Below are 17,533 nucleotides of genomic sequence, written 5' to 3'. Positions count from 1 at the left end.
TTCCAACGATGAATATCGTGCTATTGGACGTTGCATTACCGCGTCTTGGCATTTTTGGTTATGTTTGAGCTGTCTGAACAGCTGCTGTAAGACATGTCAAGGGATGACGAAAGGACCAAGAAATCCCGCGATAAGGGCGACACCTATTTTAGCGCATCCCTTGTGCCTTGGAGGTAAAAGACAGATTTAGCCTCTTTTACTACCTCGTAGTGGCTGTAGCGTACAGACTCAGGGTCTTCGTCGTCTAAGGAAAGGTCTAATTCGGCAACTCGGATCTGGTGGAGCCGAACCAACTGAACTTGGCAACTTCGGATGGTGAGGCCGCTGTAAGCAAGCCTCGATCATTCCACACTAACAAAACCGCTCGGAATCTAGGCCCTGCTCTCCACTTCAGCTGTGATAATGGGCTCTTGAAATAAAGATCCAGCTGTTTCCCTGCTTGTTCTGGGGATCTCCCTTGGCAGAGTCGCATCATTCAGTGTTACGCTGTACGCTTGTCTTGTAAGTCAAGTCTGCACATAAAACAGGCTGAGTCGTGTTGCACGACTCAACTTGCAACATGGCACACACACACATACAGTACTGACTTATTCCTCCAGGTATTAAGGGCCAGATCGTACCCAGGCAGTCACCCGACGGTCCCCTCGCCTCCTCCCGACGACAAGATGTCGATGTTTGGTCGGTTCCAAGAGAGCAAGAAACAATGGCGTAACTGCATAGTGGCCTGTTTCGCAATCTATGCTCTCGGATTTCTCTTTTTCTACTACAGCTTCCCGGCCTTTGGTGACTTTCATCGGCCTCACCACCACCATGCTGTCTCTGTCACGAAGCAGTCAAAACATGTCAAGCCGGACAACATCACCGTCAGCGGACTGGTATTCTACGGTCGACAAAGCCGAGTTGAGATAATGAAGTGCTACATCGAGCGCAACCTGGTCGAAAATGGAGGATGGCTCGATGAGGTCCTTTGGGTCGTCAACACCGAGCAAAAAGGTGATCTCCGATATCTCGAGGAGATCCTTGCTTCCAACCCTCAGCGATACAAGAAGATTTATTCCGACGAGATTGCTGGGACGTACACATACAAGAACATCTGGAAGAAATTGGACCGTGGAAAGTATTACGTCAAGATTGATGACGATGTCGTACGTGCAATATCAATGTCTTGGTTCGCTAAACACTAATCATTTTGTCTCGCAGGTCTGGATCGACGACAACGCTATCCCCAGTCTTGTCACACGTAAAGTCCAAAACCCCAAGGACTTTGTTGTCTCTGGCAACATTATCAACAACCCCCCTCTTGGATTCTTCCATATGCGCATGGGTGCCATCCATCCATACTTCCCAGAGGCTTTTGAGCCATTCAGCGTCACAAACGCCACTGATTACTGGAGACCATCACGACATCCTTCGTGGGACGGCCCCAAGAAGTACAAGTGGGAACTCAAGAATGAACCTCCTTCCTGGCCCAACCATCGATGGCTTAGAGTCCCTGACGATGCGATGCTTGATCAGACCCCTGCTGCTGAGCTCAAATACGACATTTGGGGCGACAGCTACCGCAACTGGGCTATCGCTTCTCAAATGCACATGTCTCTATTTGAGAACATCGAGAAGAACCAATTAGACCTATATCGGTTCGAGAAGACTTGGACCATGTACGAGGATCGAATCCGAATCAACTTCATGTGCATCTACAGCGATGACATCCTCGACACGGACCCTGAGAACTGGCCCCAAGGACGGGGTGACGAGGACATGATTGTTCTCGACCTCCCCAAGAAGCTTCGACGCCGTAAGTCCCCCATTAGAAATCCACCATGCTTCATAACTAACACCCTCTGCCAGCTGTTGTGATTCAAGGCGATGCTTTGGCCGCTCACTACCAGTACATGGACCAGAAGAAATTGGAATCAACCGATATCCTAAGACGATATCAATCCATCGCGAAGGATAAATACTGCCTGAACTTAGATGCAGCGCGGGACGTCGCGGAAGCAGATCTGAAACAAAGGTCGATTCGAGGCCTCTTTTCCACCCCAAGTGGGTATGATGTTTGATGTCTATAATACGGAGTTATATATCCTGGGATGGGAGCGTGTCGGTTATTATGCTAGAAATTGCACCAGTCGTTTTCTCACCGCTTTCTCTCGTGCCTTGCGGTTTTGTCCACCATCGTGAAACTTATAAATATAACTTGGTTTACGGGTTGTTTTATCTCGGTTGTTTGTTACCGTTGAGGTTACATGGCATAAGATGGTCCTAGTCTAAGATGGGGAAAGGGGCCATTGCCATCGAGACCCTCTTTTGAGAGAAATCGAACTATCGTCACCGTTATTTCTATTGGGATCTTCGTTCATTGTCAGCTGACGATGTCTAGAAGCGCAAGGCGACAGGAGACTTTGGCCTGGACGAGAAAGTTGCCTAGCCATAGAGCGTGATGAGCTCACCACAGGTTTTTTCGATACATACCTATCAATCCAGGGTTCAAGTTGTTTAACCGTTTTACGCACGGCGAACTAGTTTACGGCTTGGAATGAGAGGCATCTTCTCAAAAGAGCCATGGCCTGATACTTAAACAGCAATTCGAGACTCACGTTGAGCCAGTTGGTAGAAAAATTTATTATTTTCAAGACAGTTACAGAATTTTGCCTGCTATATACACTGTTGCAATATGACTACTCTACTTTCGGGAGTGAGTGACTGTCCATCGAGTCTCAACACTGATCTCGTTATTCTTCATCTCAGAAGATCCAACAGTCAAGTTCTTCTCCGACCCTGACTCATCAGGGAATCCTGCGACGGCATAGCCATGCTGAAGCTTATCATTCGGCCTGTAATCATCCATCTCCCAGGTCGACAAGTTTGGGTCTCGAGCAATCTCGGGCTGGGTGCTGACAGCACCTGATCGGCTGGCATCCCTGAATCCTGTTGAACGCTCGGTAGAGTATTCATCCAATCGAGACCCCCCCATTCGCTTCTTGTACTTGGCGTAGAAAGGTCGGAGCATGGGAATGCTAACGCAGAGGATGGCCAGATTAGGCTCGAGGATGAAGAGGAAGATGGTGGTGGGCATGGTTCCGGTGATGTTGTTGTTAAGATCGACAGTTGAGATGTAGATGAGTCGGAAGACGGCGCAAACAACGCAACTTTTCGAGTCAGTATATACTTTTATATCAAGAGTCAAGAGACCTACGCAAGACCCAATGCGAAACAAGAGGTGATACCAATCTTCTCCGCACGGCGTGTCTTCAAGTTCCAAACACTATGCATAGGAAGCGCCATAATGATCAAGTCTCCAATAGCGTTGGTAGCGATCAAAGATTGGATCATGGGGATGTACGCTCCACACTTTCCTTGGGCAGTCCACTGAGCAGAGACTGGGTTGCAAAGGAAGATACAAGAGCAAAGATAGGCGATGAGCCACATAGCAACAAAGACGAGAGCAGCCTTGGATGATTTTTGCATGAAGCTTGTTGGGAAGACTCGGATGAAGAAGGCCAACATGCTCGCTTTGACGGAGGCGAGGAGGGTGACATAAATGGCTTGCATGCAGAATGTCAACTTGAGAATGAAAGGAATATTCGCGGCGACTGGATCGAGGAGTTAGTAAATCGTACTAGCACAGAGGCAGATGATAATCGACTGCGAGTGAGGGAACGCACGCTCAGGATGCTTCGCTAACTCGTATCCATTTCCAACAGGTGCAAAAAGTCCTTGACAACACAACATGGCCACGCCCAGCGGCTGCAATCACAGTCAGTAATGGCCGAGCTCAGCCAGAGATAGTCACCAACCGTTGCGAAAATAACGAAACCATCATCCCATCCAAGTCCAGGTCCCATAAGTCTCCCAATGACCCGCAGAGTGACGACGATCAGAACCAGCAGCACAATCAAGCAATTGATGACAAGTTCGGCCTTGACATAACCCAATATGGGCATGAAAACCTGCGGTGTCGATATCACCTCTACTACTTCCGCCGACATGATGGGAAAGCACTCAAAGCGAAACAAATACGCCGAACAAGAGAAATTTCACAATACAGGGAGGAGCAAAAAGGAACCCATTCTTCCTTATATAAACAGGAACCATAAGCAGGTCATGTCGATCACTTTTCTCCAACCGAACGGCCTGGGAAAAAAGGACCTGCATTAGCTGGGGGTTTTTTAGCGGAAACTTGGCCCAAATGAGACTGGTTTGTTACAGATGACTGAGGCAAGACATGCGAGTGTGTGGTCTCTTTGCCTATTCGAGTACAGAGGCTCCGCCGGGTATGAGGGTAACCCTAGGATCCTTGGGGGCAACGGCCTTGGAAAGATGCAGTGATGTAGCAAGGAGATCCTTGACAGGGTCATTTAGCCAGCGCGGATGACGGATCCGTGGCGAACGGGACTTGGCGCGGCAATGGGAGGAGCCTCAACGCTGGGTCTTGATACACTCAGGGGAGGGATTGGATGCTTCGGCTGGTGCTGTATATCCGAAGCTCACGTGAGAGGCTCACTTTCGATCCAATGGAAGAAAAAGACGATACGTAAAATAGACTCTTAGCACCCAGAATATTGGTGCAGGAACAGGCGAACCAACCGAAGTTGCCGCATGAAACATTTTGATTACAGACTACTCCACATTCAAGGACACTTTCTTGACTCGACTCCCGCAGCCGTAACATCGTAAACGGGTCTAATGAAAAGCCGGGAAAGTGCCGGGTTTCTAGTGCTTCCAGAGCGAAGAGAGTCAGGGCTGAAGAACAAGCTCACCTCAAAGAGAATAGACCAGCTGACCTAAACATTATAAAACAAAGTCTTGTAGGGCTTGAGAACAGACAATGCGGAGAAAAGCAAAAATAACGGCCCTCCCGAGATTGTAGAGAGAAAGACTGAAGAAATGGCTGAATGAAATTACTCGCCAAGAATTAGAAACAACGGAGTATTTCTGGGGCCCGTCCCGTCTCGTTCCTTGACCACTTGGTGAACAATCCGCCATCAAGCGTCTCCATCGTTCCCCATATATAGCCCACATAAGAACACAAAACGAGATTTTAGCGTGCGGTCCTGAAAATATCCCCTCGGAGAACGTTAGCCTACTGTAGGAAATAATCTGCTGACTGTCCAAACGGATCATGTTTTGTCCCCTGGGTTGGGTGACGATCTTGCACAAGAAGAGCGCAGTTCGCCGACGCTCAATGAGAGAGAGGGCGAAAAAACCGCACTGACTCGACACTAGGGGAAACAAAACAGGACTGCAAGATAAACTTCCCGCGCTGCCCGTCGATGGTTTGGCACAAGCCTAACGGTCGCAAAACGTCTTCTTCACATGTTGAGTTAATGATTAATTTTGAGTTTCGGAAATATCGATCGAAACGTTGACGTGCTTCTGGATGACACCGTAACTTAAACCCGTCTGTCACATCATATCATCCATTCCTTGTCACAGTAGCCCCTGTTTTTCATTGCCACGCCACGTTACGGCTGCTGCCCACAATCCAGGTTGTCGGTGCCCTTACTCAATGCGCCCGTTGCATGGATGCTCTGCATGAAAGGAGGTCTCAAGGATCCCTCCCTGCTAGAACGCGTCGTCGGAAATGCAACCCTCATGCCCCCCGGAGACCGCCACCGTAAAGGTTTAGGCCAAGACTGCATGGCAACGTCGCCTTTTTAATCACGGCAAACTCGCGTCGTCCTTATAAAGTATGGTTTGGCTGTATTTGACTGGACGGAACTAGGTTTAAAAAGCAACGTTTTTCGTAAAGGCCAGACCAGCATATTGACTATCTCCACCAAACCGTCAGCAGAAACAAAACACTTTTGTCCCTTTTTAACCTTTTCCATACATCATCCATCATCATGACATCCTCTTACACCACCAAGCAATGGGTCCTCGCCAACAAACCTACAGGGGAGCCTGTCCTGTCTGGCCCAGACGCTACCTGGAAGCTGCAGACCGTCACACTGCCTGAGCTGAAGGATGGCCAGATCCTCGCCAAAGTCCAGTACTTCTCCAACGACACTGGCCTAAGGAACTTTATCCAGAGCACCGTCGCGCCTGAGCGTTTCTACGTGCCTACAGTGCCTCTCGGCTCTCCCATGCGATCCGGCATCATCGCTGAGGTGGTCGAGTCCAAGTCGGACAAGTTCAAGATCGGTGATCTCTGCATGGATTTCCACTTGGGCACCTGGAGCGAATATGTCATCCTGGAAGCCGAAAACTCCCAGGCCCTCGCGCCCCTGCCCAACGGCCTGCCCACCACTCACTTCCTTGGTGCGTTTGGCGCCTCTGGTCTCGCCGCGTATACCGGCTTGTACTATGCCGGCGAGGCTAAGCCCGAGCACACTATTGTCATCTCAGCCGCTGCTGGCGCCACTGGCTCTATGGCTGTTCAGATCGCCTCCAAGATCCTCGGCGCTAAGCGAGTCATTGGCATCACTGGCTCTGACGAGAAGTGCGAGTGGGTGAAGAGCATTGGTGCCCACGAGTGCCTCAACTACAAGAGCCCTACATTCCTTGAGGACCTCAAGGCTGCTACCCCCGACGAGGTCGATGTGTACTTTGACAACGTCGGTGGTGATATCCTCGACGCCATGCTGACCCGCGTCAAGAAGCACGGCCACATCGCAGTCTGTGGTGCTGTTAGCGGATACAACTCTGACGAGCCCATGGCTCTCAAGAACTGGTTCGAACTGATCTCTTGCAGAATCAACATCCGCGGATTTATCATGCTAGATTATATGGATAAGGTGCCCGCCATTCTTGGCGAGCTTATTGGCGCCACTGCCGATGGACGCATCAAGCTCGAGGCTGCCGAGACAGTTATTGAGGCGCCCATTGAGCAGCAGCCCGAGGTTTGGATGAAGCTGTTCAGCGGTGTCAACCAGGGCAAGCTTCTCACCAAGCTCATCATTTAAGAAGCTTGGGCAAATAAAAATAAACAGTTGATGAATTTAGGCGGGCATTTGCATACTAGCGTTGCCATTGAAATAAACTGGCTTTCAATACTTGATCATTTATGAATTCTACTGTGCCATTAATTGTAAAAATGCGACTTTATTTGGCGGCAGTGCTTGGCGCTTCAGAGGGTGTCATGGTCCTCACCTCAATTTTCAGCGACAAGGCGCTGTGAAACAGCGCTTCCACCAGCAGGGATTACTGGGCATGCACTGTAAGTCAGTACCCCAGGTTTGTCTACTGACAGGAGGATTCAACTCTGTGCGGTACTGTGGACCAACCCCGCAGGTTCATGAGATCTGGAGGGGATTCAACTCCTTGCGTTTTGTGCCTGTATTAGGAAGGTCAGATTATCTGGCGGATTTGTTACCTCGGATTGTCCAAAGTTGAGTTGAGTTTTCAAGGGGATTGTGGAGCCTGCCGCCACTTACCCTAAAGACAGATTCTTACAATCCAATGATCTTGGTACTTGCGAGGGTGCGATGCTGGGCAAACGACGATAATTCTATCATTTTCTCTCTCAATGCACTGCTTAGTTGCTGCTAATGTCATGTCGCCATCCAATTAGAGCTTGGTGCACAAAAGAAGCGCTGATCAATTGGCATCGTTTTGACATGGAACCGATTCACACCCCGCACTTTGACATGAAATTGACAAGATTGACCACAAAGGCGTGCCAAGACTTGTGCACATTGACAAGTGACGTGTGACAACTGACCCCTCAGCCTTACATCTCTAACTCATAAAGTTATAGGCAGTGTCAGCAAAGTTTTACTCATCTTACTCTCTACCAAGCGACAACCATGACAATACCAGAGCCAGCCATCACCATTGAGCCAGGATATCGTCCTGGCCTATTAGCCAGATGTCTCGAGATGCACATCGCCTACTATCACCCATACAACTCCTGGGGCCTTGCCTTCGAGACCTCCCTTGCCAAAAGCTGGGCCGACCTCATCCAAAGACTCACCAATCCTCGCAACCAAATTTTTGCAGCAGTTCAGTCAAAACCCTCTGACAACTCCGCCGACTTCACACAAAAGATTGTGGGGACTATCTTGATTGACGCAGAGCACCTTCAACAGCCGAACACGGCGCAAATACGCGGCTTCATCGTTGATGAGCGAGCTCGTGGCCTTGGAGTAGGGAAGCGCTTGATGGCGGCGGCGATGGAATTTATCGAGCAGCAAAAGTTTGATAAGGTGACGCTTTTCACATCGAATACCCAGGAAGCTTCCTTGTACCTTTATAAGAAGGCGGGCTTTGTGGTGGTGAAGGATGAGCAAAAGATTCTGTGGGATGTGCCGATGAATGAGCTACAGCTTGATTGGACGCGACCAGTTGTTGCAACCCAAGGAGTTGATGAACAAGGCGCAAATGGAGTTACGAAAAGTGATATATAGAGAAAAGAAATTATATTGAGAAACAGAAAATCCCACTAAGTTAGCTACTTTAGACCTTTTTGCTGTGTTCATCCACTCATCCTTGAAAACAATCAGTTGGTGTTGAAGAGAGATTAGGAAGTAGTCGTCGGGATTTAGGATTGGCATATCAGCATCGTGTTTCCGGTGTCAAAAGGGCCGAACTGCATGCCTCTATCACAATAATCCTCGACGCATTGCCTCTCAGTTTCTAGTTGAAAGTATGTATCGACAAAGAAGAAACCGGTCCAGATTCCACCATCCATTGGCGTAATGCATACTGCAATTTGTGCTTGACAAAGGTAGTCGATCGTGGGGGTTGTTGGAGAATTGCGTTGAAGACAGCTCATATTATGAACCTTTCTCAAGGGACTACTATCTTGTCCGAACCATATGTCTCATGGCTCATGTTGGGTCAGCTTCCATGAGTAGAAAGGCAAATGGAATGAGAGCTCATATGTGACGAGACCTTGTGGCTGTACAAGGAATAAGTCAAATGAATGGAGGATTTCACATGGCGTGTACGCTCACTTTGGATGAGACTCCTATATAAGGCTGAAAAGCAATATATGAGTATAGGAAGTGTACCAAAGCCTTCCTTTGATACCCAGGAGCCGTTGCCATTACACTGACCAATGAATGGCTATCTGGGTTCGTAATGAAGCTAAGATATGTCAGCATGAAAGTTCGAAAGACGTCAGAAGCTTTTGGAAGTCCTTACACCAGTCTATGGTCTGTGTTGGGCTTTTTGATGCCCCCGTTAGACGGCGGCTCGTGGAATCTCTAATATCTCAATTACCACTATGGCTCGATTTAGGGAGAGGAGAGGCTCACCTTTTCCACAAGTCTAACATACATCCCGTGGGAGGTCAGTGGCTTCCGGTTGCCATTGCTGGTCGGTGTGGTACCGTTGACCGTTCTATCATCAATGAGACATGACTTTCTGGATGAGATATTGGAGCTGTTAGACCGGAGTTCTTGAAGCTCGTTTGAGTGACAGAAATTGTTGACCACTTCAGCCTGGTACTTGCGTCTTGGCTCCTTGCCACCCCTGGTCATAAACCAATCTACCAAAGTTTTGGCTCCAATCTTTCCAGGATCAGCGTATCTGTCATTCAAAATCTTAAGCATTCCCTGGGTAAGCTCCGAGCTTCGTTGAAGATTTCCACCATCTTTAACTCCCTCGGACTCTGTAGCCCTTTTAGCCAGAGTTGGATGATTTGTATAGTCTACCATCTGTGGCAGCTTATCGTGACTTCCTGCTTTTCTTTTTAAGGGACCGTAGCTATGTCTCCTTGTGATCGTTTTTTTGCTCATTGTGGTCCTAAGAAGATTCTTAGTAATTTTATCAATAAGAAGAATTAATAATAATTCACCTTAATACTAGGCCATGAATTAATTTCGGGTAGGGGAGAGGAAAAAGAAAAGAATGTTAGGTAGTACGAGGTTTGACTCTGAGTCCTCAAAGGTTCAGATATGTAATGATACTTCGGGGTAAGACACGACTCTTATATAGATAGCTACGCCACGATGAAGGTGACACAGCATAATAGGCAGAAACAAGGAGAGCGTTTACTTGAGCTACTTGTGTAACATTATAGTTATACAAGGAGCATGGATAATTCTTATTATGGTTACATTAGACGAGAGGTAACAGGCGGTGTCACCATAAATTATATAATTCTTCACTTCACTATTGATCAGTAATTGTCATAAGAGAAAATAAGTATGTTACTTCATTTAGATATTGTTCTGAAGCAGTCCTCCCTCCAATCATGGTAGCAGATATTATTTTTTGTAGGTATTCTGGCTGGATTCATCGACCGAGTTCATCGTGGTCTCACCACCGATACTGATCTGGCTGGCTGACTGTTTGTCTTTTACCTCGCAATGCTGGCATCTCGATTGGTTGCACCCAGTGCATTGGGTTATGGAAGATTCAATATGTGCTGTCCGACAAGCGCAGCATGTCCAAACCCAACCCGCTTGTTTCTCTTTCTGTTGTCGTAACTGTGCTTTGTGTTCAAAACCTTTGTGACTCATTCAATGAAGCTTTATTTAACTGAAAACTTAGTCCTGATTATGACCGAATCTCCAACAGACAAGCTTTTCCGCCCAACGCCACCAGCCCGTCTAACTTTTCCTCCTCGGCGTCTTATATATCTCGTTATCGACAATAGGGAAGAAGGCTGGAGTTAGGGTTGTGATCTCTGTGTCTGCTGGCAGCCGGTTGCCGATTAGCTATTATATAGTTATAATAAAAGTTATCTTAAGAGTATTATCTTAAGTTGATAGACTTACTTATATTAGGCAGCTTACCTTTAGGTATTTTATATACTTTAAGCCTAATTATCCTTATAGAGGAGCAGCAGGTAGCTACTTATTTATATACCTCTAAAGTTAATCATTAAAATATCTAGCTTTTTAGCTAAAAGTAAGATCTTAAGTAATAGTAAGGGCAATAAGTATTTTACCTATATATATTTTTTTAGTGTTCTTTACCTTTATGGCCTTAAGGCTGAAGCCTCTTTTTGACCCCTCAACCCTATCACAGTCATAACTGTGAGCTACCTTTCCTGGACGCGACGACATTTTACTGCTCTAGCCAGCTCCTACTTATGGTTCGATAGCCTGAAATGGAATCGGCCATAGTTGCTAGAAGTGATTGGTTCACGTAGGAAGAGATTTGTCTACATGAATTGTTCAGTTTGTAGTCGAGACTTGTGGCTGAGAGCTTCAATCAGCAGAGAGTACTTTGTTTAGCTTACCCCAGTAGTAGGAGCGCGTTCGCGACACGAGCTTTTATAATGCTACAATAATGGTTGTTCTGAGCTTCACTGAGGAAGAAATCGAGTGACTGACTGATGCACGGTCTACGTAGAAACCATTCACGGCAAGATCCAAATGCGTTATTCACTATTCAGCTGAGAGCTCATATTCACTACGCAGAACTTGGTGTTGCTCACTGTTAATTGATAGTTGAAGTTTATGACGCCAAGAGTTCACGGGAGCGTACGTCTCTTGCCAATGGATAGGGTGACATCGAGAGGTACGATCCATCCTCCTCGCCCCTTCTCAATGGCAACAGTCCCGGTGGAATTCCAGACTTTGGAGAGTTCCCACTCCTCGCCATCCGTTGCTTCAATCCATACCGCTGTTTTGGCGACCCTGGGTGAACCCTCCCGCTGTGCCAGCTCCACGTGAACAGTACTTTCTCCCTGGGTGAATGTGAAGTTGCTAATAGATCCCATATCAACAGTAATCATGACGTTGAAAGGCCCGATGAAGATCCTCTTTCTTACAGCATCCTTCGGTATAACAGAATACTGTGCTCTAGTCTTGGAGATTGTAGCTCCGAAGGCAACCATACCAAGTTGCTTGTCCTCAGCGACATAGGTGCCAGAGTTCAGCACCGTACCAATGAGGCCACCGCCATAATCACCGGTGATACCATCCCACTTGAGAGTATCCGGTCGAGAGTGGAACGCGGCACTAGGGAAGCCATCTTGATTGATGTTGGTGAGCGGGGCAGATGATCCAGCATACCCAACCCGGAGGAGATAGGAGTCCGAGGAGTCATTACGAAATGCTGAGAGCAGGACCTGGGAGTTCAGACCAGAGCCGTAGTGATGGATCTGTCGCTCGATGCGCTGGAGCTTTCCTCCATAAATGAAGTCCCAATATCGACGGGCATTGCCGTTCCAGCCCCAGTGAGGTACGTTTGGGGTATACCCCAATACACTATCGATTGTCTTTTGAGCCGAATCGTTGAAGCCGAAGTGTCTATAGAGTTAGCAAGGCACAGCACAGCGCGTCGGACTTTTATCTCACCTTGTCCAGTAGTATACGCCCTCTTGACCCGTGGAGTCCCAAGCCATCTCGCTTCCATAAGGGATATCTTGCGCATCCCAGAGCACAGCACGCTCCTTCATTGCTTCCTCGAGAGCATGTGCTGGAGTGCCCTTAACCTCACGCCTTAGGTCCTTCAGAACCTCCCCAAACACAGTCTCGCCCATCAGGCCAACGTCTCTATATGACACGTCTTTCTGGTACATACGCATAATGGTCTTTTGAGCCTGGTCCAAGTACCAGCTCCAACGTTTGGTTGTTAGCTCGGGATATGCTCGTGCGACACGATACATGGACCAATACGCCACCACGACATGAACATAGTTGTATGCACGATCGACACTCTCCGAAGCTTCCTTGTTCCAAGACGTCCAGGAAGTCCAGTCGCTATCCTTATCATAAGGGTAGTCCAGTTTAGGGTCGTAGTAGAAAAGTGATTTGCGCACTCCGTAGTCTGTCCCTTGAAGTCCACCCCAAATCGTGGTTTGAACGAACTTGTCCAACTTGGCTATCTCTTCAGCGTTTGGCTGAACCACCTGCTTGAGCATGGCTGCGACATAAGCACCGGTGCCCCCTTCATCACTGAGGCCTGCAATCCAGACCCGTGGATCCTGCTGGACGATTGCGCGCTTCTCGTAGTCGTAGGTCATGACCGATGGAAATCTCTTGAAAGGATCCGATGAAACATTGAACCAAGCTTTGGTAGTCAGGAAGCTTCCAAGGTCATTGAGGGTCTCTGATGTTGGCTTGGTAATGAAATAGTGGACAGTCTGCACCTTGCCATCATTGTACTTGATGCTAACACGAACTCGTCCCCAAGCAGATGATGAGGATTTAAGCTCGTACCCCTCTCTGGAATCCCTCCCAGCTCCCTCGATTGCAAGTGCTCCTTGCGGTGAGACATCAATCGAAGCAACTCGACTATTGCTCAGAGGAAAGAGTAAGGCAGGCAGGTCGCGCGGAATAATGTATCCAGGAACACCAACTACAACAGGAGTTCCAGTATTCTTGACCGTATCGTCAAAGTCGCGAATAGATTCGGATATGGAGAACCGGACACCAACCTTGAACGACTCGCCAGGCTTCAACATCTTGGAAGTCGGTTCGTTCCAAGGCTCCTGGTTCTTCCATTCATTCTCTGCCCACGCCTTAGTGAGGACCTGCCACTCATAGAACCCTTCGAAGGTCTGGCTTGCATAACCAGTTGACTCGAACCAAGGTTCTTTTAGATCCCGATAAGCCTCTAGTGGTGTCTCGGTTCCGTTCAACGGCGTGACGACAAGACCATTGCCAGTGCCTTTGACTGGCGCGACACGGATGTGGCCGGCATCCAGGCCGATATAGGGATCTGCGAGAGAGCAGTGGGCTTGCATCTCCTTGGCTGTCCTGTTGGTGAAGATACTGTTGACCTCAGCTGGGAACCCCAGGCTGCCAAGCTCAACAGTGTCATTCCCATCATTAGTGATGGTGAAGCGCAGACCCAGGTCACCTTCGAAATCGAGCCATTCCCGAGTGATGTTGAGAGGGCTATCGGGCAGTGTCGGGCCAAGATCTGAGGTCGCAAGAGCGTTTCCCGAGCTGATGTTCTTCACAGGCTGCCGCTCTTGAGCAGAATCACCACTCGTCCATGCTGAGACGCCTTGTTTGCGATATCTGTACGTGATGTCACCCCAGTGGTACTGCCCATTCTGGGCGCGAACATCAATTCGATCAAATGGTAAAAAGTCAAAAGTATCGTCTCCTGGGATCAATGATACCAGGACTTGTGCGTCGCGAACGATGCGGGCCTTGAAGTTGTTGGTCTCGATGTCGATGTAGCCATTGTCGAGTCCAAGGTTGTCTTTTTGGGCCAGGGCCAACGGTACTGCGAAGGCGAGACCTGCGCATAGCTGTTTAAGGAAGGACATTTTGGCTGGCAAAACCTGTGGCTGGCAAAACCTGATGGGGAGGGGTGCATTTCCTCTGGTCGCGACCGTGAGTTCTTATGGGTTCTTATAGAGCAGTGCGATCAATTACAAACTTTTGTGCTTAAGCCATCATACTAAAGCCACACCGGACCATTTCCGTGTCCTCGTCATGCATATTAACGGCCCAAGTTCAACGTGATGCGCATCAATCAGTTGCATAGTCATCCCGGATCATTATGATCATGCTCGACTTTCGCGTATTGGATGAGGCAGTCTAGGATGTTGATCATTTCAATGGTCTATCTTGATTGGCACGCCTGTAGCTATACGAGCCAAGATCATCATAACTGAACCTGGCAACCCCGAGTCCATCACACTCCATGTTTGAGAAATGTCACCTTCCGTAAACATCGACCCATACATAGAACTGATCGTTGCTGCTACTTGAGAAGAGGGGATGGGATCGAACCAAGAAGTTGTTGAGAAGGGGGAGGGGGGGCTTCCAGTCATAGATGGGATAGAATCAAAGTAGTAGTAGGTAAGTAGGTAGTATGTGGAGGCCTGAAATCTTAAATAAAAGTTAATTCAGTACGCTCATCCATCAAAAAGATTACAAGCGGTCTCTATAAGCAAGCCATTCTTAAGAAAAAAAAAGAGAGACATTATAAGTTAAGTAGAAATAGCAAAAAACATGCGGTTTATGTGGATCGAACACATGACCTTCAGATATCGAATGATGATTGAAGTTTGACTTCAGTCTGACGCTCTCCCAACTGAGCTAAACCCGCTTGTTGAAAGTAGAGCTTTTATTACCCTACATGTTTGCCATTCCGACGAATTCATCCCGGAGACAGTGAACGGGGTCGCAATGGCATGCACCTGAAGGTGAAAATAAGCGACTATTGATACATGATACAATTTCTCTCCCTCGCACTACTATGGAAAATGCTATGGGAGCTCATGCGGCGAGCTCTTGGAAATGGTCGTAACACGAGGCCTGATCCAAGCATCATCAGGAGCTTCATTGATAGGATTGGAATCAGCCTGTAAAATGGGATTTGAATCGGCATGAAAAACGAGATTGGAATCGGCATGCAAAATCGGGTTCGAGTCAGCATGTAAAATTGGGTTAGAATCTGCTTCCGTTGAAGCATTCCCTGCCCTTCTCATTGCCTGTCCCCGAAGACCATGCCTTGGTCTTCCAGCCCGTGGCATATTATCGTTCTCAGGGTATGGCTGCTGAGGGAGGGTAACATCAGCGGGCTGTGGCATTCCATCATCTTCAGGGTAAGCCAGTGGAGGACGGGCACCATTGACAGCTCGTGAGTCAACTTCAGTGTACCTGTTACCCTCTGTCCCCTCAGCTTCCGCGATTCCGATCTGAGGTAAGACCTCAACGGTGGCATTCCCTTTGCCGCTTAAAGCGTCATCCTTCTTCTCGGGAGTCACTGCAGTCGCGTGCGGAGTAGAAGGACGATCGCGCTGCTTGTAAACGCAGAAGACTCCAAGGAACAAGAACCCGATGAACGAAACACCGCCGACTGTACCCCCGACAATCGCAGGCGTTGAGGACTTCTTAACTGAGCTATCCCCACGATTTGCCGTCGACGTTGGAGTCTGTAAAATCGTTGTGCGAATCACACTTTGGAAAGTACTCGTCGCATCGCTCGTCTTGGTGCTGGACTTGGGATCGGGTGCTTCGAGGGTATAGATTTCAGCGCCGCTATCGCAACAATCGCTTCCGTCTGCTGGAGGACAGCAGTATTTATTCTTTCCGCACGTCTGCAGTGGAAACCAAGTGCCAGATTCCGCTATCTGAGGTTAGTTACATTTTCCGTCTGGTGGTTTGGAGGTGACTTACTGTCCATGCAAACCTCTGGGCAATTGGACCAATCTTTGTTCTGACACGCAGCGCGGTAGTCGTATTTTCCCGGCTGGTTGCACAAGCCGTTTGCCAAACACTTGTCGCCCTCGCCAAAGTAGCAGCACGTGGAGTACGTCGTGGTTGAGTTGCCGCATGGTTCGTACTTGTAGTCTTTTGCTGCGTTGATACCGTTGGGGTAATAGCACGTCGCCGACACCCGGCTGCCAAAGAGGGCGCCTAGTAACACAAATTTGCGCATTTTACTTGCCTTTTGGTCCTTCTAACGTTGCCTGCTTCGAAGACTTTGGCAGAATCACAGTTTGTGCAACAACAAATTTGGGGAAAGGGGCAAACAATGGCTCTTAAAGCGCCTCTTGATCCCAAATGTTTTCAGCCCTCCCAGGGCTGAGGTCTTGTGGCTTGGATAGCGTGAAACTATCGCGACTGAACCCTGCAGTGACCGATCATCCAAGACACGGCGTTGGTCTAGATTGTCGAGGCCGCATCTGATTTGACGCCTTAGCGAAGATCAAAAAACCAAGCATTCCCAATATTGGCGGTAAACCATAAACAGATAGCGTGGGCTGAAGTTGACCCTTATTAGTTCTTAATCGTCGTGGAACTCATGATCTTCGACTGAGCGAGCCACCATTGCACACCAATTAACTTATTGGTCACTTGCTTCCGCTCCCTAGAAATAGATATTTATCTACACAGCGCCATTTTGGCCAGAATACCAGATTGGCGGAGCCAGGTCTTGTGGCTGATTACCACTGATCGAACGCGAGCAATATTCTCTGTACCCTGCGACTGGTTCTTGAGAAAATGGAGTCCAGTCAGGCGAAATCGGGAGAAAAGCTTTGCTGAAAAGCTGTAATGTCCCAAGATGCGGTAAAAAGTACTGATGCTGGTGGATGCTAGAGTTATTGCAAGAAACCGGGAGATTAAAGGACGAGGTAGGCTCCTCGATGAGATGTACTTACAATCAAAAGACAACCTTTTAACACAGCAGACTTGACAAAAAGAAATAATCTATGCAATAGAGGCTGTTTTCTCTAAGCTTCTGGTCAAAAGAAAAGCACATAGTTGAATAGCATGTTGAGGTCAGGCTTATCTATCGAGTCCCAGTGTCATCATGAGCTATCATCTATGGGATAATTTGTAGACACCTGGGACTAGAAGCAGCTAAGAATAACATCGAAAAGTTAAGAAGCCCATTTGTAACGTCTGTCGCTTTGTGGTGTGTATCATGCAGCAATATGTTGTGATGGAACAAAGTCATATTTTAAAAATGGTAAGTGTTATGTCGTTATGCTCATACTAGGTAACAGTGAGGGCGGCGAGTATTTTGCCTGTATGTGTTTTTTTGGTGTTCTTTACCTTTGTGGCCTTGAAGCTGAAGCCTCTTTTTGACCCCTCAACCCTATCACAGTCGTTATGCTCTAAGCTTTATCTACCTTGGGCTCATTTGGCCCAAAGATGAGATGACTTGTGGGTTTTGCCTTTGGTTAGACATCACAAACTTTCGTCATGGCACAAACTGGCAC

The 17,533-nt window shown here is 48.0% G+C and overlaps 7 protein-coding genes and 1 non-coding gene across 8 annotated transcripts; 3 read left to right on the top strand and 5 right to left on the bottom strand.

Annotated features, from left to right (window-relative positions):
• Positions 1-671: 671 nt before the first annotated feature.
• FMAN_13807 (uncharacterized protein) lies at positions 672-2,060 on the top strand (the record flags this gene model as incomplete). Its single annotated transcript, XM_041833322.1, has 3 exons — positions 672-1,145; positions 1,201-1,795; positions 1,849-2,060. 3 exons carry the CDS (start codon positions 672-674, stop codon positions 2,058-2,060), a joined length of 1,281 nt encoding a protein of 426 aa, XP_041683697.1.
• Positions 2,061-2,683: 623 nt separating this feature from the next.
• On the bottom strand, positions 2,684-3,989 carry FMAN_13806 (uncharacterized protein; the record flags this gene model as incomplete). The annotated part of the gene is made up of 4 exons (XM_041833321.1): positions 2,684-3,149; positions 3,197-3,593; positions 3,666-3,747; positions 3,798-3,989. The coding sequence occupies 4 exons, from the start codon at positions 3,987-3,989 to the stop codon at positions 2,684-2,686; spliced, it is 1,137 nt and encodes a 378-aa protein (XP_041683696.1).
• Positions 3,990-5,846: 1,857 nt separating this feature from the next.
• On the top strand, positions 5,847-6,905 carry FMAN_13805 (uncharacterized protein; the record flags this gene model as incomplete). Its single annotated transcript, XM_041833320.1, has 1 exon — positions 5,847-6,905. One exon carries the CDS (start codon positions 5,847-5,849, stop codon positions 6,903-6,905), a length of 1,059 nt encoding a protein of 352 aa, XP_041683695.1.
• An 843-nt stretch (positions 6,906-7,748) lies between these two features.
• FMAN_13804 (uncharacterized protein) lies at positions 7,749-8,348 on the top strand (the record flags this gene model as incomplete). The annotated part of the gene is made up of 1 exon (XM_041833318.1): positions 7,749-8,348. One exon carries the CDS (start codon positions 7,749-7,751, stop codon positions 8,346-8,348), a length of 600 nt encoding a protein of 199 aa, XP_041683694.1.
• Positions 8,349-9,009: 661 nt separating this feature from the next.
• FMAN_13803 (uncharacterized protein) lies at positions 9,010-9,683 on the bottom strand (the record flags this gene model as incomplete). The annotated part of the gene is made up of 3 exons (XM_041833317.1): positions 9,010-9,030; positions 9,090-9,149; positions 9,201-9,683. The coding sequence occupies 3 exons, from the start codon at positions 9,681-9,683 to the stop codon at positions 9,010-9,012; spliced, it is 564 nt and encodes a 187-aa protein (XP_041683693.1).
• A 1,685-nt stretch (positions 9,684-11,368) lies between these two features.
• On the bottom strand, positions 11,369-14,122 carry FMAN_13802 (uncharacterized protein; the record flags this gene model as incomplete). The annotated part of the gene is made up of 2 exons (XM_041833316.1): positions 11,369-12,149; positions 12,198-14,122. The coding sequence occupies 2 exons, from the start codon at positions 14,120-14,122 to the stop codon at positions 11,369-11,371; spliced, it is 2,706 nt and encodes a 901-aa protein (XP_041683692.1).
• A 692-nt stretch (positions 14,123-14,814) lies between these two features.
• Positions 14,815-14,910, bottom strand: tRNA. The gene is made up of 2 exons: positions 14,874-14,910; positions 14,815-14,850 (listed from the first exon to the last, which is right to left on the bottom strand). It is a non-coding gene; the product is annotated as a tRNA-Phe (tRNA).
• Positions 14,911-15,070: 160 nt separating this feature from the next.
• On the bottom strand, positions 15,071-16,245 carry FMAN_13801 (uncharacterized protein; the record flags this gene model as incomplete). The annotated part of the gene is made up of 2 exons (XM_041833315.1): positions 15,071-15,933; positions 15,984-16,245. 2 exons carry the CDS (start codon positions 16,243-16,245, stop codon positions 15,071-15,073), a joined length of 1,125 nt encoding a protein of 374 aa, XP_041683691.1.
• Positions 16,246-17,533: the final 1,288 nt, after the last annotated feature.

This window comes from Fusarium mangiferae (assembly GCF_900044065.1).
Source record: "Fusarium mangiferae strain MRC7560 genome assembly, contig: FMAN_scaffold007, whole genome shotgun sequence".
In the NCBI taxonomy this organism is placed as follows: domain Eukaryota; kingdom Fungi; phylum Ascomycota; class Sordariomycetes; order Hypocreales; family Nectriaceae; genus Fusarium; species Fusarium mangiferae.
Note: the sequence above shows the minus strand (reverse complement) of the source record. Positions and strands in the feature narration are given on the sequence as shown.